Source organism: Nelumbo nucifera, chromosome 1 (assembly GCF_055504915.1).
Source record: "Nelumbo nucifera cultivar China Antique chromosome 1, China Antique-T2T, whole genome shotgun sequence".
NCBI classification, from domain to species: Eukaryota; Viridiplantae; Streptophyta; class Magnoliopsida; order Proteales; family Nelumbonaceae; genus Nelumbo; species Nelumbo nucifera.
In genome coordinates this window covers 82624569-82645925 of record NC_142649.1, presented here as the reverse complement: position 1 = coordinate 82645925, position 21357 = coordinate 82624569, and the positions used below count along the sequence as shown (strand labels likewise).

General features: G+C 37.7%; 1 protein-coding gene across 13 annotated transcripts; it reads right to left on the bottom strand.

Moving 5' to 3' along the window:
• Nucleotides 1-6506: 6506 nt before the first annotated feature.
• LOC104599396 (protein SPA1-RELATED 3-like) lies at nucleotides 6507-20300 on the bottom strand. Of its 13 annotated transcripts, none has more exons than XR_016073561.1 (8): nucleotides 19084-20300; nucleotides 17722-18785; nucleotides 17457-17617; nucleotides 9261-10230; nucleotides 8938-9130; nucleotides 8536-8847; nucleotides 7618-7677; nucleotides 6507-7073 (listed from the first exon to the last, which is right to left on the bottom strand). XR_016073561.1 is itself a non-coding variant. In XM_010261908.3 (8 exons), the coding sequence occupies exons 2-8, from the start codon at nucleotides 18607-18609 to the stop codon at nucleotides 6885-6887; spliced, it is 2727 nt and encodes a 908-aa protein (XP_010260210.1). In that variant the 5' UTR covers nucleotides 18610-18788; nucleotides 19084-20295; the 3' UTR covers nucleotides 6507-6884. The 13 variants fall into 13 exon arrangements, 10 of the variants coding, with proteins under 10 accessions (XP_010260210.1, XP_019053678.1, XP_088742996.1 ...); XR_016073567.1 differs by having other exon boundaries at nucleotides 17457-17614; nucleotides 19084-20298; XR_016073573.1 differs by lacking the exon at nucleotides 19084-20300 and adding an exon at nucleotides 18965-19083 and having other exon boundaries at nucleotides 17457-17614.
• Nucleotides 20301-21357: the final 1057 nt, after the last annotated feature.

Sequence of the window (21357 nt, the reverse complement as noted above, 5' to 3'; positions counted from 1 at the left end):
AGTAGACAACTTTCTCCTGGCTTCACATAATTTTTCACTAAAAAAAGCAATGGATCTCTTCTCTTGGGACAATACAGCCCCTATGCCAACTCCACTGGCGTCACATTCAACTTCAAATAATTTATTAAAATTTGGCAAGGCAAGAACAGGAGCAGTACATAATTTTTCTTTTATGAGAGCAAAATGTTGCTCTTGTTCATCTCCCCATTGAAATTTACCCTTTTTCAAACATTCAGTAATGGGAACCATGATACTACTAAGATTCTTAATCAAGCGCCTATAGAAGGTTGTCAACCCATGGAAACGCCTGACATCTGTGACAGTGGATGGAGTTGGCCACTCCCTAATGGCTTTCACTTTTTCTTCATCTACTTTTACATTATCCTTGCTTATAATAAATCCCAGGAATAATAAATTATCATTCATAAAGATGCATTTCTTCAAATTAGCATATAATTTATTTTCCCTCAATGTTTTCAGGACCTCCCTAATATGTCCCACATGCTCAGTGATAGATTTGTTGTATATCAAAATATCATCAAAATAGACTACAACAAATTTACCAATGAAGGGGCGCAATACCTGGTTCATCAGCCTCATGAATGTGCTGGGTGCATTGGTTAGTCCAAAGGGCATGACTAACCACTCGAACAAGCCATCTCTAGTCTTGAAGGTTGTCTTCCATTCATCTTCGGGACGGATCCTGATTTGATGATATCCACTCCTAAGATCTATTTTTGAGAAAACTACAACTCCGCTCAGTTGGTCCAGCATGTTGTCCAGCCTAGGAATGGGAAATTTGTACCCAATAGTAATCTTGTTAATGACCCTGCTATCGACACACATTCTCCAACCGCCATCCTTCTTAGGTGTAAGTAAGGCATGTACTGCACAATGACTCATGCTGATTTGAATGTGTCACTTTTTCAATAGTTCTTCTACTTTTTCCCGTAAGATTTCATTCTCCTTAGGACTCATCTTGTAATGTGGGAGGTTAGGTAGGCTGGCACCTGGAACAAAATCAATATGGTGCTGTATATCTATCATGGGAGGGAGTTCATTTGGTAACTCCTCTGGAACTACATCATTGAATTCATCTAGTAGTCCTTGTACTTCAGCTGGAATTTTATTTTCATCATTAACATCTTCTCCTTTTACTACTAACAAATGTATTTCATGAGTATCATTACATTCTTTAACAAATTCAGTACGATGATGGGTGATGGTAAGGAAATTCTTCTCATGGGCTTTTGGAGCAGTTGAAATAATTTTCTCAGCTATGGGTAACAAAGTATAACGTGTACCCTCTTTTTCAAGTTGGTAGGTATTCTTCCTACCCATGTGCCTTGCATTTGTATCAAACTGCCAAGGCCTCCCTAACAAAATATGGCAAACATCCATATCAACGATATCACAATATATTTCGTCATGGTACTTACCAATTGAAAAAGGTACCTTGCAGCGTTCTTCCACTCGTACACCGCCTCCTTCCTTGATCCACCCAATTGTGTATGGGTTGGGATATTTTTCAGGAATCAGCTGTAATTGTTGGATGACATCCCTGCAAATAATATTTTCCTGACTGTCACTATCAATAATTAAATTAAATAATTTTCCTTTGACAGTACATCTGGTACGAAATAATCGGTGCCTTTGAGAAGTATCCTTATTTTTCGAGGACAACATTAATTTTCTTACCACACAAGTATACTCCTCATGTTCATATGGACCCTCTTCATCCTCCCCATCAGGTTCACAGTATACCTCCTCCTCAATATCTTCTTCCTCCTCCCTTTCTACCATATTAACTGTCTTCCTCTTGGGACACTCACTGGATCTATGTCCAACCTCATTACATTTAAAACATTTAATAGGAGCAGGCCTTGCATAAGGGTTACTGGGTTTAGGAGGGTTGGAAGGATTACCTCGAGTATGTCCTCATGTAGTAGCCTTACTGGCGTTACTTGTGCTTGCCGGGTGAGAGGGTTGTACTGCCGGGACTGATTTGTTCCTATCGACAGTTGCTGGTCTGTTGTCGCTCCCGCTGTACCGGCGGTAATTATCACTGCAAACCTTGTCTTGGAACATTAATTCTGCTTTCAGGGCTAGGTTCCTTGCTTCCTGCACACTAAGAACCATTTGTACACCAATTTTGTCTCTGATGGACGGTCTTAACCCGCTCAGATAACGGGCTGTCTGCTGGTTATCACTTTCAGACAACTGGTTTCTTTCTATTAATCTTAAAAATTCTGATGTGTACTCATTAACACTACGTGAACCCTGCGCACACCGCTGGTAAGATTCAAACATATATTGTTCATAATCAGGAGGTAAAAATCTACCTCTGATTAATTGTTTCATGCGCCTCCAGGTTCGAACAGGACCCCTTCCTTCTTTGATCCGGGTCTCTCTCATCCGTTCCCACCAAACAGATGCGCCTCCCTTTAATCAGAAAGCTACCAGTTTTACCCTTCGTTCTTCCGGTATTTCCATGTAATCAAAGAATCTATCGACTTTTGTGATCCAATCCAGAAGTCCCTCTATGCCAAGATCTCCACTAAAGGTAGGAATATCTACTTTAAGTTTGAATTCATCATTATTTCTACGCAGATTGAAATTACCTTGGTTATGCCAATTTCTGCCATTTCTGTCATTGCCGGGAAGAATTGGAGCACCACAAAATTCTAAATCATCATCATTGTCGTCGTCCAGGACTGGTCGTCGAAACGCAGTATGGACGGGTGGTCTGTCGTGGTCGTCTCCCTCGATTTGTTGTGGATGTTCCCAGTTCCGTGGAGCAACCTCCCGTAACAAGGTTCGCAGTTGTTCAGCCATCTCTGCCAACTGCTGCTCGATGTTACGTGTGGCTATGCGCTACTCTTCGATTGCTCTCCAAACAGCTGGAAACCCCTGATCTCTGTCACGGGGTGGGTTGCGACTGCTACCGTCTGGGTTGGCCATGACTGGGCGAACTCCCTGCTCTAATACCACCTGACGCAGCGTGGAAGCAATGGAAACCGGAGCTGGCTATGCAAGCACCGGGCGATCACTAGCATCTAGCGAAGAACACCGAATTCTCTAGGAGAGAGAAAAGGTGGCGAAAATTCAAAGAAGAGACTCGAAGAAATTCTGAGAATATGAAGTATGAATTGATGAATAATTCTGGGAAAATAGCAGTATTTATAATACATTTGGAAATTGTAAAAGAACTAGGAAATAACAACTAGGATAGATCCAAATATCTAATATGATAGGATCGAACTCTTCTTGGTTTGATCTCCACCGTCCGATCTCCCTTGATGCATGAATCTTGGATTATCTTGAATTCTTGAAAATCTTGATGAGTCTTGAACTCTTGAATTCTTGATGAATCTTGAATTCTTGATAAGTCTTGGATCCTTGATAAGTCTTGGAGTCTTGGGTTAAGTCTTGATTTCTTGATAATCTTGAACTTTATCTTGACTTAACCTTATCCTAGGAGATGCCGCCCCTAGGGGTGAGATGGGCCTCCATCACTTGATTAATAACCCATTGAACCATCTGTCAGAATAATGGTTTTTAGCTGCTTTTATTTTTTTTTAAATTGCAACAGACCATCAATTTGGACCAAATGATTGAACCACAAATGGAAATCCGTTGGTGGCCAAAGCAATTCCAGTACCAAGGTTTTTAAAACATTGGACTTTGATACCATCTCGAGGAGCTTAAGCTCTTAAGTGAGCTCCTCGAATAAGTTTTTATCTCTACAATCTTAAATTTCTTGTTCCTCCCCAGAAGTCCCAAAGCTCACAGATAGAGAAAAAGAAAATGTAAAAGCTGTCTCTAGTTTTAATGAGCATCTTTAACATTGTTATATTAAATAATGATTATGATGATGCTTTCAGAGAGGGTTTGGTTTTTCTTTCTTATCTTTCAAGTCTAATAAAGTTTTACTAATCTCATGAAATTTCTGTAATCTACATAAATCCGTTCAGGTCAAGTACTCCAACAGGAATAGCCCAGAAATTTTACGTCAAGAAATTTCTAATCTGATTTGTATTCAAACGGGAAAGATTTATCTTCACCTGGAGTTTTACATTTGGCAGATATATCTTCACCGTGGGACTTGTACACCTTGCCCTTGTGCATAACGACTGTATGAAGATGAAGGTATATTAATTCCACAAGTTACTGTCACTAAATTATACTATCTTCATGTTTAATGGATTTACTATATTGTCTTCAATCATACCTTCAAACATGGATTATTCCTATTATAATAACAAACTAGAGAGAGTCCTACATGACTTTTATTCTCCTATTTAAAGAAAGTTCAACTTCTTAACTAACATGTAAATTAAATGTCAAAAGATGCTAATCTAACGCCACTGCTAAAGCTGAAAAAAGATGTGAATTTCACATTACCGCTAACACCCTTGATTCTTGATGATGTGGTACTACTGTTAATGTGGTGCAACCCCCTGCACCACATTAACAGTTCGGACTAGGTACTCGTGGTATTGTGAATTAGTTAAATGAGCGTTTTTAAATTTTTTTGACATTAGTTCTTTGAAATACCCCTAACCTATCCTTGAAAAGATGGGTTTTTATTGTTTAGTCCACCCCAGAAATCTGAGCCTCACAGTAGAGGTGGGATGATTCCTGACCGTGGATCGATGTCAAATCCAGGGGCAGGATGCAGTTTATAGGGGGAGGCTACTAGTAAATTAGGAGAGGACTGTAATTTCAGATTTCTGAGATAGATTGCAGTCTACTTATCCCAAAGATGATTAAAGACAACTTTTAACAGTTGTCAGAATATTTATAAAATGTTCAACAAATGTGCTTCCTATGTTTGTGCCTATTGAATCCGGTCCGGCGTGTAACAAGAGTAATATAGGTATTTTCGATATTACGTAACGGACCAGGATAGGCTAGAAATGCAATAAGTGTATTTTCAAAAATCACTTGAAAAAAAAAAGGTAAAAATTTGAGCTTATTCAAAACAGGCTTATTTCCTGAAAAAAAAAACGTTTATTCAAGCTTATTTAAGTGATAGAAGCTTCAGTTCACATGTCTCCTGGAAGAGTTTGATGAAGATTGGTTCAAGGAATGCGGTTACCCAACGTAAAATTGTATGATGAGCTCTGATCGAAATAAAACTCCAAGTGGGCCTTCTGGACCTTAAAATTGAGGAAAATGGTCTCCTTAATCAGGACAACTTGAAGTCAAGACACTCTCTATTCAGGTCCACTGGCGCCAGTGGACTCTCCATCCACTTTGCCCGTGTGACCAATTTTTGTGACCAATCCAAACCAATACATCTGGTCAAGTAATCGATCATCCTAGCCTACAACTCCTGGAAGAAAAGAAACCATAAAACAATGTTGGAAGCCATTCATTACATGTTAAAACATGATTGCTATTAATGAGCAAAATGGATTCATCGTAGGCTGTTGGCCTTAACAAATTCGACCCAGGACCAACATATTTGATAAATGGGTCTGAAAACACACAAGGGTCAGCCCCAGTAGAAATTTCATGTGGACGATCATAGGGTCATTCAGACTTCTTTGTTCCTGACTTCCTGTGCTACCTTCCCAGCAGTTTCCAAAATTAATCCATATGAGCTGTATTTGATGGGGGTCTTATGAGAAATTGAAGTGGTTGTGTGGGGCATATATATAAACTTGATCTCTGAAGTGGGGCGTTATTATTGGTTACATAGTCCCCAACACACCCATCTAATCTAAGTGGAGCTAATCCGACCTCTTTTAAAACACCACCTGGTCCACTTCAGTATAATCAGGCCTGGTTTGGGAGTGCTGAAAAATTGGTTCAGCTGCTTTGGAGAAGCCTCTAAACAAGCTTCAGCATTAAGTCATGTTTTTGACTTTCAGACAGACATTTTTGGCTTTCCAGGTTTTCATCAAATATGTCTCAGGCCATCCAGATGGGGTCCATCTCGCAAAGCCTGAAACGCTGTGTGAAAGCCCCTCCCAAATGGGCATTCATCCCCAACAAAAGCAGGGCCAATTCATTGAGTCTATTCAATATCAAAAATCAAAATTTCACAACGTATTAGCTGATACATATCATATCGATGACCCATTTTAAGCTTGGTTGCGGTTGTTGACCTGTATGAAAGCCCACCCAAACAGATTTAAGCACCCACTGTAAAGCCAGAAACGCTGTGTGAAAGCCCTCCCAAACGGGCATTCAACCTCAACAAAAGCAGGGCCCATCCGTTGAGTCTATTCGATATCAAATATCAAAATTTCACAACATACTTACTGGCTGATACATATCATATCAATGACCCACTTTAAACTTGGTTGCGGTGGTTGACCTGTTTCAGGGGATAGACGAGCCTAAAAAAGACTGAAAAAAAAATAAGAAGAACACCCATCATATCGACCTGTACCGATATTTAGAACTATGTTCAATATGTAGATATTTGAGTTAAGCATGGAATGGCATCCCCGATCCAACCCGCCCGAGTTGCAATATATCCATCGACCGGACAATAGACAGAACAAACCCAGTTAAAACTTAAATTACCAACCCAACTTTATAATATGATTATACATTTGGAAGAATTACATTAATGTACATAAACCGCCCATCTCTTCCTCCCCAATTACACCTCGCCAAATTCCAAATTCTTTCAAGTCAATTCTCAGTTAACAAACCGCCAAAATTTGCATGCCAGTCTTGTATTCTCTAGAATCTCTACGCTGCCCTGTTCTTGGCTGCTAAATGTCATCTTCAGTTTTAATTATAGATGCTCCTCGCTTCCTCTCTTCGTCGTCATCTTTTATTTTTTTTTAATTTTTCCCTTCTATCAATAGCTTATACCGGTCAAAACTCCAAAATTTTACTTGTACTTCAAGGTATAGACCATTTTAAACCATCTCCAAAAGTTTGATGTTCCCGGTGGAATTGGCTGCAACCAAAGTGGATGACTGGCCACGCCAACACACAGAGGAAATGAATTGTGAGGCGTCATCAACTTCGTGCCCCGACAGTGGATCAGTACTGCCAAATTTGAATGAAAGCACTGGCATAGGAAAAGCTTTGTGGTAAATGAATACCTGTTAATTAAAAAGATGAAACATTAAGACCTAAGCAATGAAAATAGTGTAGGTTGTGCAAGGGAGCTCCCCAATCAACCTGATTAGGAAACCCTTTTAGTTCTTCCTAGAGATAGGAGCCATGTAAATAAATGTTTCCATGTTTTGGAGCTTGCTGTGCCTGACACAGCGACACCCAGTATCCATGTCAAAACATGACACCTATGTTGGTCAACGGGTTACATCTCCAGACATGCCTTTTATCTGTACTGATTTACAGGCAAGTTAAAAATAAAATAAATGAAAAACCAGGTTCACAACATAGTATGTATGACAGCTTGGAAGATGATCTAGCTAAGAAAGGGGTACACAGGACTCAATTGTAATATTTGGGTGGGGTCAGCTTTTCCATAGCTGTGCTTTTCTTCTTTTTTCACAACCTCTTGTTGTACTCATGCCTATTTTTTATTAATGAAATCATTTGTGTTGCTGATCAAAAAAACATAGTATGTATGACAGGAAAATTCTAATGAAATTGCAGGTATAATTCAGTTGATAGGCATACCTCATTTGTTTCTGAGCCTGTGACTATGTACCCATCAGATACGGATAAGCCTACAAAATTCTGAGATCAAGCAGTATATGTATCAGCAAAAACTAATCATTCATGGATACAGAATTGATAAAACCAACAAATAAACATACTTTTGTAAACTGATATCACAGAACTCTAAAGAATTAGTGCTTCACATTCTAATTTTAGGTCCATGTTCCATCACAATGACCAAGTTCCAAGATCACACATCAAAATAGGTTCCTAGATTAAGATTTGGGCTCCCCCACCCCCCATGATAAGTTGAGATCATGACACTGTTTCTTATTTTTCTTTTTGTCTTCACAAAATATCAAATGGGTTACTATAACATAGGTGGGTAGATGGTGGTTCAAAAACCAAGCATACCAAGCTGCCATTAGTTGACTGGTGATTCCTTGATGGCCTAAAGAAATATGGACAACATTGCGTGGTAAAGCAACCCACAGAAGGGATATATCAAAAGCATCTACTCTGGGAAGCCCAGACAAAGGAGAACCAAAATGTTTTTATCATGCCAACTGAATCCCCAGAAAATTCCACTACCCCCAAACCTGGGGGTGATTTGACCACATCCAATTTTTTATGAAGGGGAAACACCCCTTACTATTGGTCAAGGCTCCAAAAAAGAAAAATCCCTTTGTATTAATGTTCTAATTATAAACAGGGATAACCTGTAATTCGTTAGGAATGCACCCAGTTTAGCAAAAAAGGAATGTTCCCAAACTCAACAGAAGATTTAAGACATGCCAAGAATAGATTTAGATATGGACAGGAAAGAGATCATGAAGCCTTTTTTTTTTTTTTGATGAGTAAGAGATCATGAAGCATTGACATTGTACTTTTGTACTATTTTTTTCCTCAAGTCCTAATGTTTATAAGATGGCACACCTTTATGTTTGTGTGTCCTGTGAATGTTTGGAGTGGACTATCAATGACCCGAGATGTGCATGCTGATAGATCCCAGAGCTTAAGCGTATTATCCGTGGATGCAGAAACAAGTGTCATTGAATCTATAAACTTCACATAGCTCACAGTCTTGTTGTGGCCTATTAATGTGCATAGTGGTACTCTTGTATTTCGAAGATCATAGCAATAGATCCTATGATCTGCTGAACCAATTGCAAGTGAGCGTGCAGAATCTGGAGGAAATTGAACACTGCAGACATTTGCCTTTGTTTTGATGGTACCAATACTCCCTACCTGCAGCAGCACCCCATGTAAGGAAAGCAAACTTATTATACATCCTGGTATAGAATAAACACAGTGATCATAATTAGATGACTTTAGTACGTTTAGTTTCAAAGCTGACATCCACCAAGTGCAAAAATAGAATTGCCTGATTAATATTCCACAGTTTAATGGCACCATCATCACTTCCGCTAGCCAACCTCGTTGGATCTGCCAGTGAAAAGTCAACTGACCATACACGCCTCTCATGCTCCCGCATCTCCATCAATACTTGGCTTCTTGTAACATCCCACACCTGAAAATGTTTTGAAGAAGCCATTGATTTAAAACACAAAACAGAGAACACACTGAAAATGCCATAACCTCATTTGAACACATAAATAGATATACAGGATGGGTAGGCACATGGATAAGACTTCGCTTACCTGCACAACACCTTCAAAATCACTTGAAGCAATCTGGTTCTTTATATAGCCATTCCAACATATACTGCTGAGTTTTGATCTACTAGCCATCTCAATGACAGGATAGTGAATGTCACGATCTTCATTTAGGATCATGTCACATTCAAATATTTTAATTTTCCTATTTACACCAGCTGTAGCAAAAAATTCTCTGTCACGATCAAAACCAAGGGAGCATACTAGGTTGGAAGAATTTAGCAGATCCCCTTGCTTCAAATCTGCTCTAACTTTTAACTTGCTGAAGGATAGATACTTGCATAAGCCCTCAAGAAATGGACTTATCCATTCACTCTTTTGACTTGCACCATGCCCTTCCTTGGAAGCCAAATTATCTACAGAACTTCCTTCTGTCATCACAATAGATCCCCTACCACCACTACTGATTGGTGAACATCTAGCAACAGGTTTTCCTGTTGGTTTTATAAGCTTGCATCTTGTTGAAAAATAAGCTGATTCCAGTTTCTTAAAGTTCTTCATCAATCGAGAACTCCTGGATAAAAGCCTTTCCTGGTTCTCTGACTTCTGAGCCTCATCAACAGGCTCACTAAATTCCTCATCATTAGGGATCTGGATTCCTGATCTAAAGCGTTTTCTTGATGCTAAATTAGCAGAGTCCTCATCTCTTATAAGATGAAATGATGGATCATCCAACTTCTCTAATGCAGAATGGTCATCCCTATTTAAATCTAGATATAAATTTCCTTTTTTCTTTAGAATCTTCTGCTGCTTCAGAACCTCTTCGATGTCAGCAGACAGACAACAAATGGTGTCATGCAACCTATTAGCAACTTCTTGTTTCCTTTGCTGTATATTCAAAAGAAACTCCAGCAACAACTCATGCTCTTCTATTTCCTCCCTTAGCTTTATTGCTGCTTCGCGGTCTTCCAAGTTACACCTTGGTTCATTGAGGAACTCACTTTGTAACACCTCACTGTTATACATCATACCAAAAGGTCAAGTAAGTATCTATCATTTCATTTCCTACAAAACAATAAGTGATGAAACATGCTGAACATATGCGATATGCCAACAGCCACAGTTATTATTCATTCCAAGCACAATGATTCAAAGACACGACCAGTGCAACAACTTAAAGAAAAATTAATTCAACGCCAAACTGTAAGGAAATAGGACCAAGAAGTTTCACCAACTGATAACATGGAAATCATGGAGTTGTTACCTTTCTAAATTACTATTTTTATTTTTATGAAAAACAAAACAAGACAACTAAAAGAACTCCTAGTAGCTCACTACATGAAACTAATATAATTTTTTTTGGCTGCAATACATGAAACTAATGTCTTGGTAAGACATGAGAGTATAGTGGTAATAAATAATCAGAAAAAAGGAAGAGACTAAGCCCTGAACACAAGAATTTCTGGAACTTAATGATAACCTTCACTCAACCAATAAAAGTAAAGGCCCTTTGAATTATCACTTACTAAAAAACCCTTAAAAGCTTGATTTAGTCGCAAGCATTAGTTCAGAATCGTAAGCGCAATCAACCATACACCGCCAACCCACAGACCAGCATTATATACCATCAATCTAGAGTTTCATCTCTAATCTAATTTGAAGTTCATTTCAATCAATGCACACATAAATTTTGACCACTCCATCCAATCTGTTCTTAAAATATTTGTTGAAGTTATACAGGACATTATTTAATAGAATAGAAATCAACATTTATACCAGTACTAGTTATTGGTTACCAACCAAAAATATATTAATTACTGTCACACTATAATTAATAAAAATTGAATTTAAAAAACATCTGAAATTAAAACCATCTCGTGAATAAACACAACAAAAATGGAATTAAAGATCAAACATAAAATAGACATTTTAAACAACAATCACCTTACCCCTTCAATTAAGAATTGGGCACAGGAGAAGAAGTTCTTGCCATTAGATTAATGCAAATGCGGCCAATTTGAAAGAGTCAAGAAATATGAGCATTTCTTCATCCAAAAGAAAAATTAAGAAAAGGGAAGTGGAAAAGATTGCAAAAGAGGTAGAAACTGAATTCAATGGGTCAGGAGTGCTAATGGCCTAGCTGGTGCTCTTGGAAAACAAGGGGCATTGAGACTAGGGGTGGCAACAAGCCAAGCTTTTCACAAGCTGATCGAGCTCGGTTTGTGAAAAGCTCGGCTCGTGAGGCTCGCGAACCGGCTCGAATATATATATATATATATATAATTATAGAAAATAATATATATAATAAAAATATTATAATTATTAATTATTATAATTTTTAATTTTTTAAATATCAAATAAAAATATTTTTATATATAATTTTTATTTTTATAAAACATTTTTTCTCAAAATTGAGCTCGAGCCTTGTAGAACAGTCTCGAGCCGGGCTCGAGCCTCATACCATTCGGCCTGGCTCGGCTCGGCTCGAATCCACCCATAACTAAGACAACAATTATTTTGGGCTAAGCTGTAAAGTGGAATAGAAATACATACTAAATGAGGAACAACATTCCCATCTACATGTTGTAAATCTTTGTCTTAATTCTATTTTAAATAAAATTTTCTTCTATTGATCAAAAGAAAATTAAGAAAAGGGGTTATTGTTCTTATTCTTACAATCTTACTATTGTTATCATTGTTGTTAGGGAGAACAGCATGGCAAGGTTGAAATGCACTTTCATTAAGAGGGGGATTTGTCTACTAAAGAATGAATTACCATTTCTGTTTTTTTTTTCAAAGGCAAATTAACAACTTTAATAAGGAGAAACTAGTATTCCATTCTTTTTTGGGGGAAAGGGCGCTAGATTTAAGAAGCCAACATGGTTCTCCTCATTATTTGGTTAGTAGTGTATTTCTTTTCCTAACTTTATGGATTGAAATAGATCTAGTAGTGGGATGCGACACAATCCCTTATTTTCAATAACTAAATTTACTAGTGGAATATTACAAGGAAGCTCAAATTAATAAAATCCTTTTACCAAAACAAAAGGCTAGTAAAGTATCTTATATAACATTTTTTATCAATAATGAAAAACTATATTAAGAGAAAAAAAATTTAAAAAAAAAAAACTAGCATATAAAAACAGGTCTGCGAAGGAGGAAAAGAGACCAATGAGCAGTAAAAAAATAAAGAAAAAGTAACAATAATAATTAAGAACCAAAAAAAGACACTCCAAAGCCCACTACAATGTAAAACAATATCCCGGTAACTCATGGTCCAAGATAAACATACCCATCCCCACCCCATTATTGTAACATCAATTGAAGTCAATATTTTTTTTCTTATCAATCAATTGAAGTCAAGATGTTCCTTCATTGATGGGTGCTTGAAAATTGGTTCAAAGTAAGTTGTAAAGCAATGTTATCAATGCATCAACTGGTCATGACTATGCGACCAACTAGTCACTAACTAGTCAGTCGATACCCAAGATGCAAACTCCTAAATGCTTATTGACATTTATATAAACATTAATGTATAGATATAAATTATAGAATCAATATATCTACAAAAATATATTGGTAAGCTAGTTACCGTAATAACTAATAGCTGCAAGTTGCACATATACTTTCAGGTTTTGTCTTGCAACAAATATCTACACTATAAAAAGATAACAAAGCCAATAAAAGATAACAAATCATGGGTAACTTTCAGCGTTACTATTGTAAAAGTATAACTTCTACTGCTTGGAGTTAAAGTACTATTACGAGCAATGCCAGCACCCAGCAGGTAGCATTTTGGGTATCACCTCTATCTAATGTGCAGTACGGACATGGTAAAAATTCATGGAAACCTTTGGCTTCCAGCATTTTTCTATTATCCATGGATTTGACATGACTTGTGCCGTCATTACTATTCTGTGGTTTTAAACAGAGCTGCAAGTCAGGTTGCCCAACTTGAAGAATTTCAACCACATTGGCCTCAGGTTAGGGTTCAGAGTCATTGAAAACTTGACAAATTCCCAACCCCACCTGACCAAAGTTGCACCTATAGTTTTGAATAATTTGTTCTACATATCTGTCCAATCCGCTTCAAACCTCCCACCCCCACTCCAAAAAAAAAAAAAAAAAAACAAAGAAAAGAAAAAGAAAAGAAAGAAAGAAACAGATAGCTAGGAAAAACCTTAGGTAATGGCCATAGTTTTCAAGGTGGCAAGGCAAGGGCAGGGTGACAAGGTGCCTAGGTGATATTTTTTAATACAAATCCCCATTCCTCAGTATTTGGGCCTTTCAGGAAACAATGTAAGAAAGTTTTATCTGTTCTAGCTACTGCTAGTAGTTGGCTTAAACATAAGTTGTGCATAGCAATTTTTTTGTAATTAATAAAAGCTTCTTGTTACCCATAAAAAAATGAATAAAAAACCATGAATGCTAACATAATTCCCTAGGTTCCATAGCAACGAGCAATCATCTTTTACTAGTAACTACTGGTAACCCTCATAAAAAAGTAGACTTCATATTAAAACATAGAAAATCAACATATTCTGGAGAAGAAAAAGAAGAAAGAAAGAAATTTCAGAAAATATAGGGGCTCAGCCCCCTGCTTTTGGCCTAGGAAAAGAAAAAAAAAAAAAGGTAGAAGAAGAGGAATGTGTTGATGAGACAAAATTCTAAGTTCTTCCTTGTTTGTCAGTTCAGGTTTTGAAGACTTTAAGGGTTCAAGACAGCATACTCCAACATCTATATTGATTGAACCCAAGAAAACAAGAAAATGATAAAAAGAAACTAGAATATAAACCCACAAAATGAATAATTTTGTGTAATGATGTCTATTTTATTATTATAATCTCAAAAAAATAGAAGAGTATAAAATATTTTACAGTGCCATGTACAAAATAGCCAGGCACTTAGACAAGGCAACCCTCCAGGAGTGCCTTGTCACCTAAATGTTTCCTTGACAAATATTGTAATGACCTTATATGTTAATCCAAAGGCTAGTACACCCCATTTGGATAAATACATTTATGCACACTTGACTACTAATGGTATTTGGATCCCAAGTCATAAAAAATGGTAATTACTGATCAAAAAACCACTCATAAAAATGGTAATTTGGGTCCTAAAATTGTCATTACATACATTTTATCTTTCTTCTAATCTTCTAACAATCCACTAAGAAAAATTTATGTTTCTTGGAATTTTTTTCTTTAACTGAAAATTTTACTGGCATGTCTCTGAATTCCTTGCAAAATTTCCCAACTGTGATATCTGTAACTTCTCAAAATTGAAAATACAAACAATGGGAACGGATTGTAAGTTTGAGCAATGCACTATAGTAGAAAATATAAATTCAATAACTACAAACCATCTTCCAGAATGTAAATGAGCCATCAAACACATCTACATTATGATAATCCAACTAAGGCTATAAGGACTGTTTATTACTCATATTTTTACTCACCTATATTCATCAATCTAGCCATAGTTACCAGCCACTGATTTATTTTCCCTCATTTTCCTCATCCCCAAGCTATCCTACTGATTCAAGAATTGCATATCCCAAAAAGAGAAAACAAAATGACCAATTTTGACTCAAAGATATATATATATATATCCATGAAATTCCTTATTTCCTGCTATATTTGTATTAAAACTCCTCAAACCTATAAGGCTATAAGTGTTACCATTCTTGGTTTCAACTCTCAAAAATCTGTAAAAAGCCCTCATCCTCTTTCTTGGTTTGTACTTTCTAATAACCATATTAAGCATAAAACCTAAGTTAAAAAAGATAAAAATCACAGAAAATGAGAACAGATACTCCGAAACACAACAGGATCCTTAGCTTTGAAACAGCTACTACCTTCACATCCATCTTAAGAATAGATACTCCCAAGTGCAACAGGGTTTCTTATTGCTTAATGATAGTAACACCAAAAAGGTACCTAATCAATACAAGGAAACCCTACCACCACTAATTATGAATTGACTGGTAGTCTAGAGTGCAAATTATTTTGCCAAAAGCGGGTTATGGATCATCCCGGGCACAATGTTGATGCTAGACCTCCAAGACTGTGTTTCATTTTATAGAAAATAAACCAGAAAGTTAAGAGAAAGTTCTTAATATGAAATTTTCTAACAAACCAAACACAGCAAAAGAGGTTTAGAAAGAAAGGCAATAATTTATGGAAGCTTAAGCCTTTTGCAATATGCTGGTGCATATAGAAGGAAAGAATAGAAAAATATCTAATCAGAAAATATACCCGGGTGGCTGTTGGAAAAGGTATTGTGTGTCACCAACTTCTAGTCTTCCATCCTAGAAGAATTCAAGGCCTAAACTTCTATCACCCTTCTAATAATTGGAGCAGCATTACTTTTGAGTCCTCTGGATCAATGTTTTCAACTTGTCATTGACCCAGCCAGTCGAACCTTTCAAACCGTCACCCACCAGATGGTCAAAACCGTTGACTTGGTCAAGAACCATTTGGCCCATCCGGTTCGACCATTGACATGTTCAAACCAGTGACTGAGTCACAAGTTGCACACTCGATGCATGCAAACTTTCGGAGGCCATAACTTGGCACTCCAATGTCCGATTGGGGTTTTTTTTATTTTGGGTAACTTTTCGAGATTTATGCATCCCAAGGAGCCGTAGGCACCTTGCCCCACTATTTTCATGAAAAAAAAAAACCTTTTTTGGCCTCAAATTGCAATTTATTATATTTTTATAAATAAAAAAATTAAAAACTGAACTAAAAAATATAAAATAATACATATAACATATCTAAAACATATTTATACATTATTTATTGCTAAAATATATATTTATACATATACACACACATATATATGTGCAATTGTGTATATATATATATATATATATATATATATACTTAATACATATATGTGCTGATGTGGCACAGTCTGAACCGTTCGACCCAGCCGGTCGAACCGGTGACCCACAACCTGGAGGCAAAAACAGTTCGGTCTCCGGGTCAGTTTTTAAAACATTGCTCTGGATGAATAATCATATATGCTGCACATGAGCCATTTACTTTTTGTATAAGGGAGATACTTCTTAGTGTAATGGTAAAATCTCAGTCTGACAAACATAAGAATGAGGTTTCAGTCTGAGTCACCACATCATCCAATAAAATATCAAAGGTTAGTCCTGCATCCAGTCTACCTCTCCCAAGACCTCAGACTACTAAGACAGAAATCAATAGTTGACTTGGCCTATCAGCCGCACAGAATTCACCACGGCATTGCATGCCAGTATGAATTTTAAAAGGAAATAAGTTTCTAATAAAACCACAATCCAAGGATGACCCAAAAAATTTTAATATCGAGATCTACCAAAAATAGAATTTTTTTAGTACATCCATATCTACAATGCTGTAGGTACTACAATATTCTCAAGACAGGAAATATCTTACATAGGTAGCTTCCTGATAATTAAAATTTTATAAGCACAAAACTTTACCTAATAAAATTTTGAAGAAACACCTTGGCTCCATGGTTTACAATTAGTATTCCATAATATCTACTAAGAGAGATGTTCTAAAGAATTTTACATAACATTAGATATTAAAAGTGTAATGTTCACACACACAGAAAAAGACAAGGAAATAATATTAATTAAGTGTATAGGGAATCCTTAAAACTTAGCCTTCAGTTTCTTTAAGCTGACACTATACAAGAACAAAACACTCTCTCATGCATATTGCCTTCCCCAATCCTATTCAAAAGAGGTAAAAAAGAAAAAAGGAAAATTCGCTGATTCCATCTGGCCTAATGCTCCCAACTTTCATCCTTATTTTTTTATCAGTCCTCAAGTTGCAACAAACATAAGCTTTTCCTGGTTTTTACTCCTATTGATTTTGAGTTCAAGTAGTTTGGATGAGCCAAAGGTTAAGGTCCTTTGTCCCATAGCTTTCATGTTGAATTCAAGGTCAGTGTCTTGAAGTTAGATCATTCTTTTTTTTAGTAACTAATGGATATCCAGTACAAAAAGCGCCTAACATTTTCAATGTTAGTCTAATATATACATCTATAAGAAAATGTAATCCCTACACAGCAAAGTCATACAACAATTTTTTAAGCAATTAGTAAACTCTCTTCCCACCATGAATATTTATTATTAGAGGATGTATTATACTGATGAAAGGCATTGATAACAGACTTAAATAGGATTTAAGGATACTATAGCAATCTCAAGCTTAAATGCAATGAATATACAAGTGTTACCTCATTTTTGGTCTAGGACTTGGCTGAGGATGCAATAACCACAGGCAAAATGAAGCTTCCTTTGGATATTTCAACAGCAATTGAGGAGGCAGAACTCGATGCCTCAGATTGGACATTGTTCTGAGCTTTTCTTCCATGGAGCTAAACGTGCAGAACAACTGCTGATAAATAAATAAATAAATAATATTGGTTTAAAAGAAAAAAGGTCCAGAAAGTTCCTAACGTAAATTAAGAAGCTAAAAACGAAGATTTATTTGATACAAACCTCGAATAGAAGAACCCCTAAACGGTAAATATCTGAAGCAAAGGAACTTGGAGCACCAGCAACCTCTTCAGGACTAGTGTACCAATTGCTCTCCACAAGTAATATCTGCTTCAGGGGGAACGTTTTCTTATGTTCCGTAGCGTTTTCAAATTTCTTGTTATCCTCTATTTTATTTTCTTCTCTCTCTTCTATTGATGATAAACGTGTAGCATAGGCTGAACTTGACCGCAAACAACTTGTTTCCGACGCCCTTTGGGAAGTACCTTCTTGTGAAACCTCCATAATGGAATCTCCACTGCCTACCCTGCCTATCTGACAGTTCAACTCCTGGGTTAATGGTGAGCTCGAGCACCAACCCCCTACAGTTTGGCTGTTAAAAGTATCGTCAAATGAATCAGAACCCGAGCTTGAACACGAGGCAGACTCAATGAAGGAGACACGATTGTACGAGGACATGACAAAGCAGGAAGGCCGCACATTATGAACAACAATGCCTTGTGAGTGTGCCAGATTCACAGTCTCCACAATTTGCCTGAATATGTGCAAGCACTCCAAGAGGTCAACAGATCGTTCAGGATTGTCCAACCAGTGCCTCAGACTAACCTCACCCCGCTCTAGGGGATGAACAATTGAGTCCACTGCCACGGCACGCCCACACACCCCAGAAGAGCCAACTTGATTGTCAAGGTGATTGGTGCGAGTCAGCAGCACCCGGTCTCTCTCCTTTCCCCCTGGCATATACTTGACATTGTTGGATGCATCGCCCGAGAAACGGAGCCTGCTACCACTAAACAACCCAAGGCTCCCGCTGGAGACGGCACAAGTATTCAATTCCCTAGAACTATCAGTTTTCTCCCAACCAGACTCGGATGAACCCTCCATCACCATCCACGTATAGCAGCAATAATAATGCTCGGATTTCTACCAGACTCTCTAACTTCTGCAGTCACCATTGTGAACCGAAACGACGAAAGCCCAGTTCAGACTCAAACCGACAGCTTATATTTACTCAAAGAAAAGCACCATGTCACACCACCCTAGTTTCTCAACACAAACACCACAACCTGCTGACACACAAAAGATACACTTCAGGCATAAACTTGAAGCATGTATTCATTTCTCGGCAAAAACAACGTAAACGCCTACCAGGGCAAGAACCCACCCACCATCAGAAGAGCCCATTTCCACCACTAACAAAAGAAAATTGATTCAAATCAAGCAAACAACAAAGAAATCAAACTACCCGGATGAAGTGCTTATACCAAGCAAGCTACACAAATTAAGATACAAACATACAAAGAGTTGGAAGGCCAGATAGACATAAAGCCGCATATAGATTATAGGGAGGAAGGGAGGCGGTACCGTGGGATGATCTGCAGTTACTGTGGCTCCAACCTGAGAACTGAACCATACATCCAAGCTTTGATTACATTCGACCTTTTCCCGACGAAGCTCTCAGCCTCACAAAACTCGAAACTTTTCCTTCTTTTCTTCTTCGAGCTTCCAAAAAATCTCTTCCACATAAAAGCCAGACACGGCGTGCGAAAAAAAAAGAAAAAACTGAAAATAAAATAATATTTCTCCAAAATAATTTTTGAATCCTTTCCTGTTGCTTAATTACTTTATTGTCCCGTTTCTCCAGTCGGAGACTGTGAGCCATTCCCCACAGCTATCTTCGCCCTTACATTACCCATTTTATTCCAGACATGTACGTGGCGCAACCACGTCCTCAAGCTTCGATAAAGACAACACAGAGTGGTAAAATCAGCAACTTGTGGACAAGGCTTCTCATGTCCAGAATCATATCAAGTAATGAAGTAAACAGTCGCAAACCTTTTTTTTTTCTTTTGGGTTTAGGCTTTGAACCTTTTTGGTGGAACCCTTTTTTATTCTTATCTATTCGCCAAAACTACCGCAGAGCGCCAATATATTTTATACATTCTTTTCAAATTATTCAAAATTTTTTTTCCGCCTACGACCTCTCTAATCTCCATTATTCGACACCAGAGTTAGCAGAAAACCATTAAAAAACAACAAATCTGCAAAGTGAAGCTTCTGAGTTCTGACCTTCCCCAGAATCGATCCGCACATTTCTTTAGCTTCCTTCCATTTACCCCATCAATCAAGAGCCTGTAGAAAGTTCAAATAAGATCAACCAATGGAAACCTCAGATTCTCAGAATCTCTTAAACATGTATAAATTTCAATCTGCTCCCTAGGACCGTTTCAAGGATTTAGCTAACCCTAACAGTTCTCGATCACGCATAGATCTCAGCATTTCACCTGCGCTGAATTTGATAATAATAACTACAACCTATCCAAATCCAATCAAGAAAAGAAGAATGGATACTGAACTTTCAAACCAATCCAAGCAAAAGAATCTCTCGCTCCTGAAACCTAAGTTCAAATCAGTCTCCAAAATATAACCAGAAAGATGAAAAAAAAAATTAAGAATATTTTGATCTGTATAGTGTATACAGTTGGCTGCGTTGTTTTGGGCCTTTTGGCTCCTTGTGGTTTGTGGTAGCTCATCAGTCATCAATGAGCGCGCGTTTTCACCGAATAAGCCACGAGAGCCCTACTGTTTTCGTCGTTTCGTTGGCTGGAAATTTGAGACGTTCGTGAGGAAAGGAAGGAAAATCGTGTTTTTCTATTTTGAGCCGGTGAGTGACGAAGACAGTTGCGTGTTGATCATAATTCAGCAGCTCAGCCAAGGGAGCCGCGTGATTGGCATATTGTGCACCACACACTTCTCCCACAAGGCCACGTGGTCGGCTCCGGGTCCTTTAAATGAGAACTTGCCCGGTAGTTGAATCCAAAGTCCGAACACCCGAATCTTGTTAGACGACATGCTAATGCTGGTCCACTAACAGACTAGTTGTTTGCACCAACTTCCAACGCCGTGTCTCCTTGGAATTTTCTGATGTAAGACCACGGGCCGGGAACTCCAAAGAAAGTGTAAGGTCTTACGTGTCTTGCGTTCTTTTTAGTTTAGGCTGACGTTCGTAGCCTAGTGGGTTTTCAACTTGGGCGGGTAAGTCCGAACCCAACCCCGGTTGAGTTGATAATCGGATTAGAGCTAGGGTTCACTTTTACCCCTTTCCAATCCCGATTGCAGATGGCAATTTGACCCCGCCCTGTCTCGGTTGAGGAAGGTTTTTTTACCACTAATTTGGGTTTCACCCATAATTCTATGTGTTAAATAGTGTATGTTCTTAGCTCCATACTTTTTTATATTTATTGTAAATGAATAAAATACATAATTGATTCATGTTATTATGATGTGTTTCTATGTTATACCCTTAAAATGGACACTTAGGAGATTCGTGTTAGTTTAGAATTTTTATAGTCGTTGGATAGACCTAGGGAGGTTTATCCTACCAAGACTGGCACTAATGTGCTGCCAAACCGGTTGGGGTGGCTTGTCTCAGCTGCCAGGGTGAGATCTAAAGAACATATAGTGTGGGTTTGCTTGAAACCTTGAACCGGACCATTTTCCAGTTATGCCCTGGACCTTGGAGACAGATGGGCAAAACTGAAAATTTACACCTAACCCCTAGACGCGATTATAGTATTGCACTAGGTGTTGGATTAGGCTGTTTTTGATATGCCAATTAGTGATATCCTTAGTTGGGGT

Bases quoted from the DNA above. Each gene is read 5' to 3' on its own strand.
- LOC104599396 (XM_010261908.3), bottom strand. From the start codon at position 18,609: ATGGTGATGGAGGGTTCATCCGAGTCTGGTTGGGAGAAAACTGATAGT. The intron at 8,848-8,983 runs GCAATTCTATTT...GTGCTGCTGCAG, and splicing joins AACTGTGGAATATTAATCAG to GTAGGGAGTATTGGTACCAT. The intron at 7,678-8,535 runs GTGTGCCATCTT...GCTTGATCTCAG, and splicing joins CAGGACACACAAACATAAAG to AATTTTGTAGGCTTATCCGT.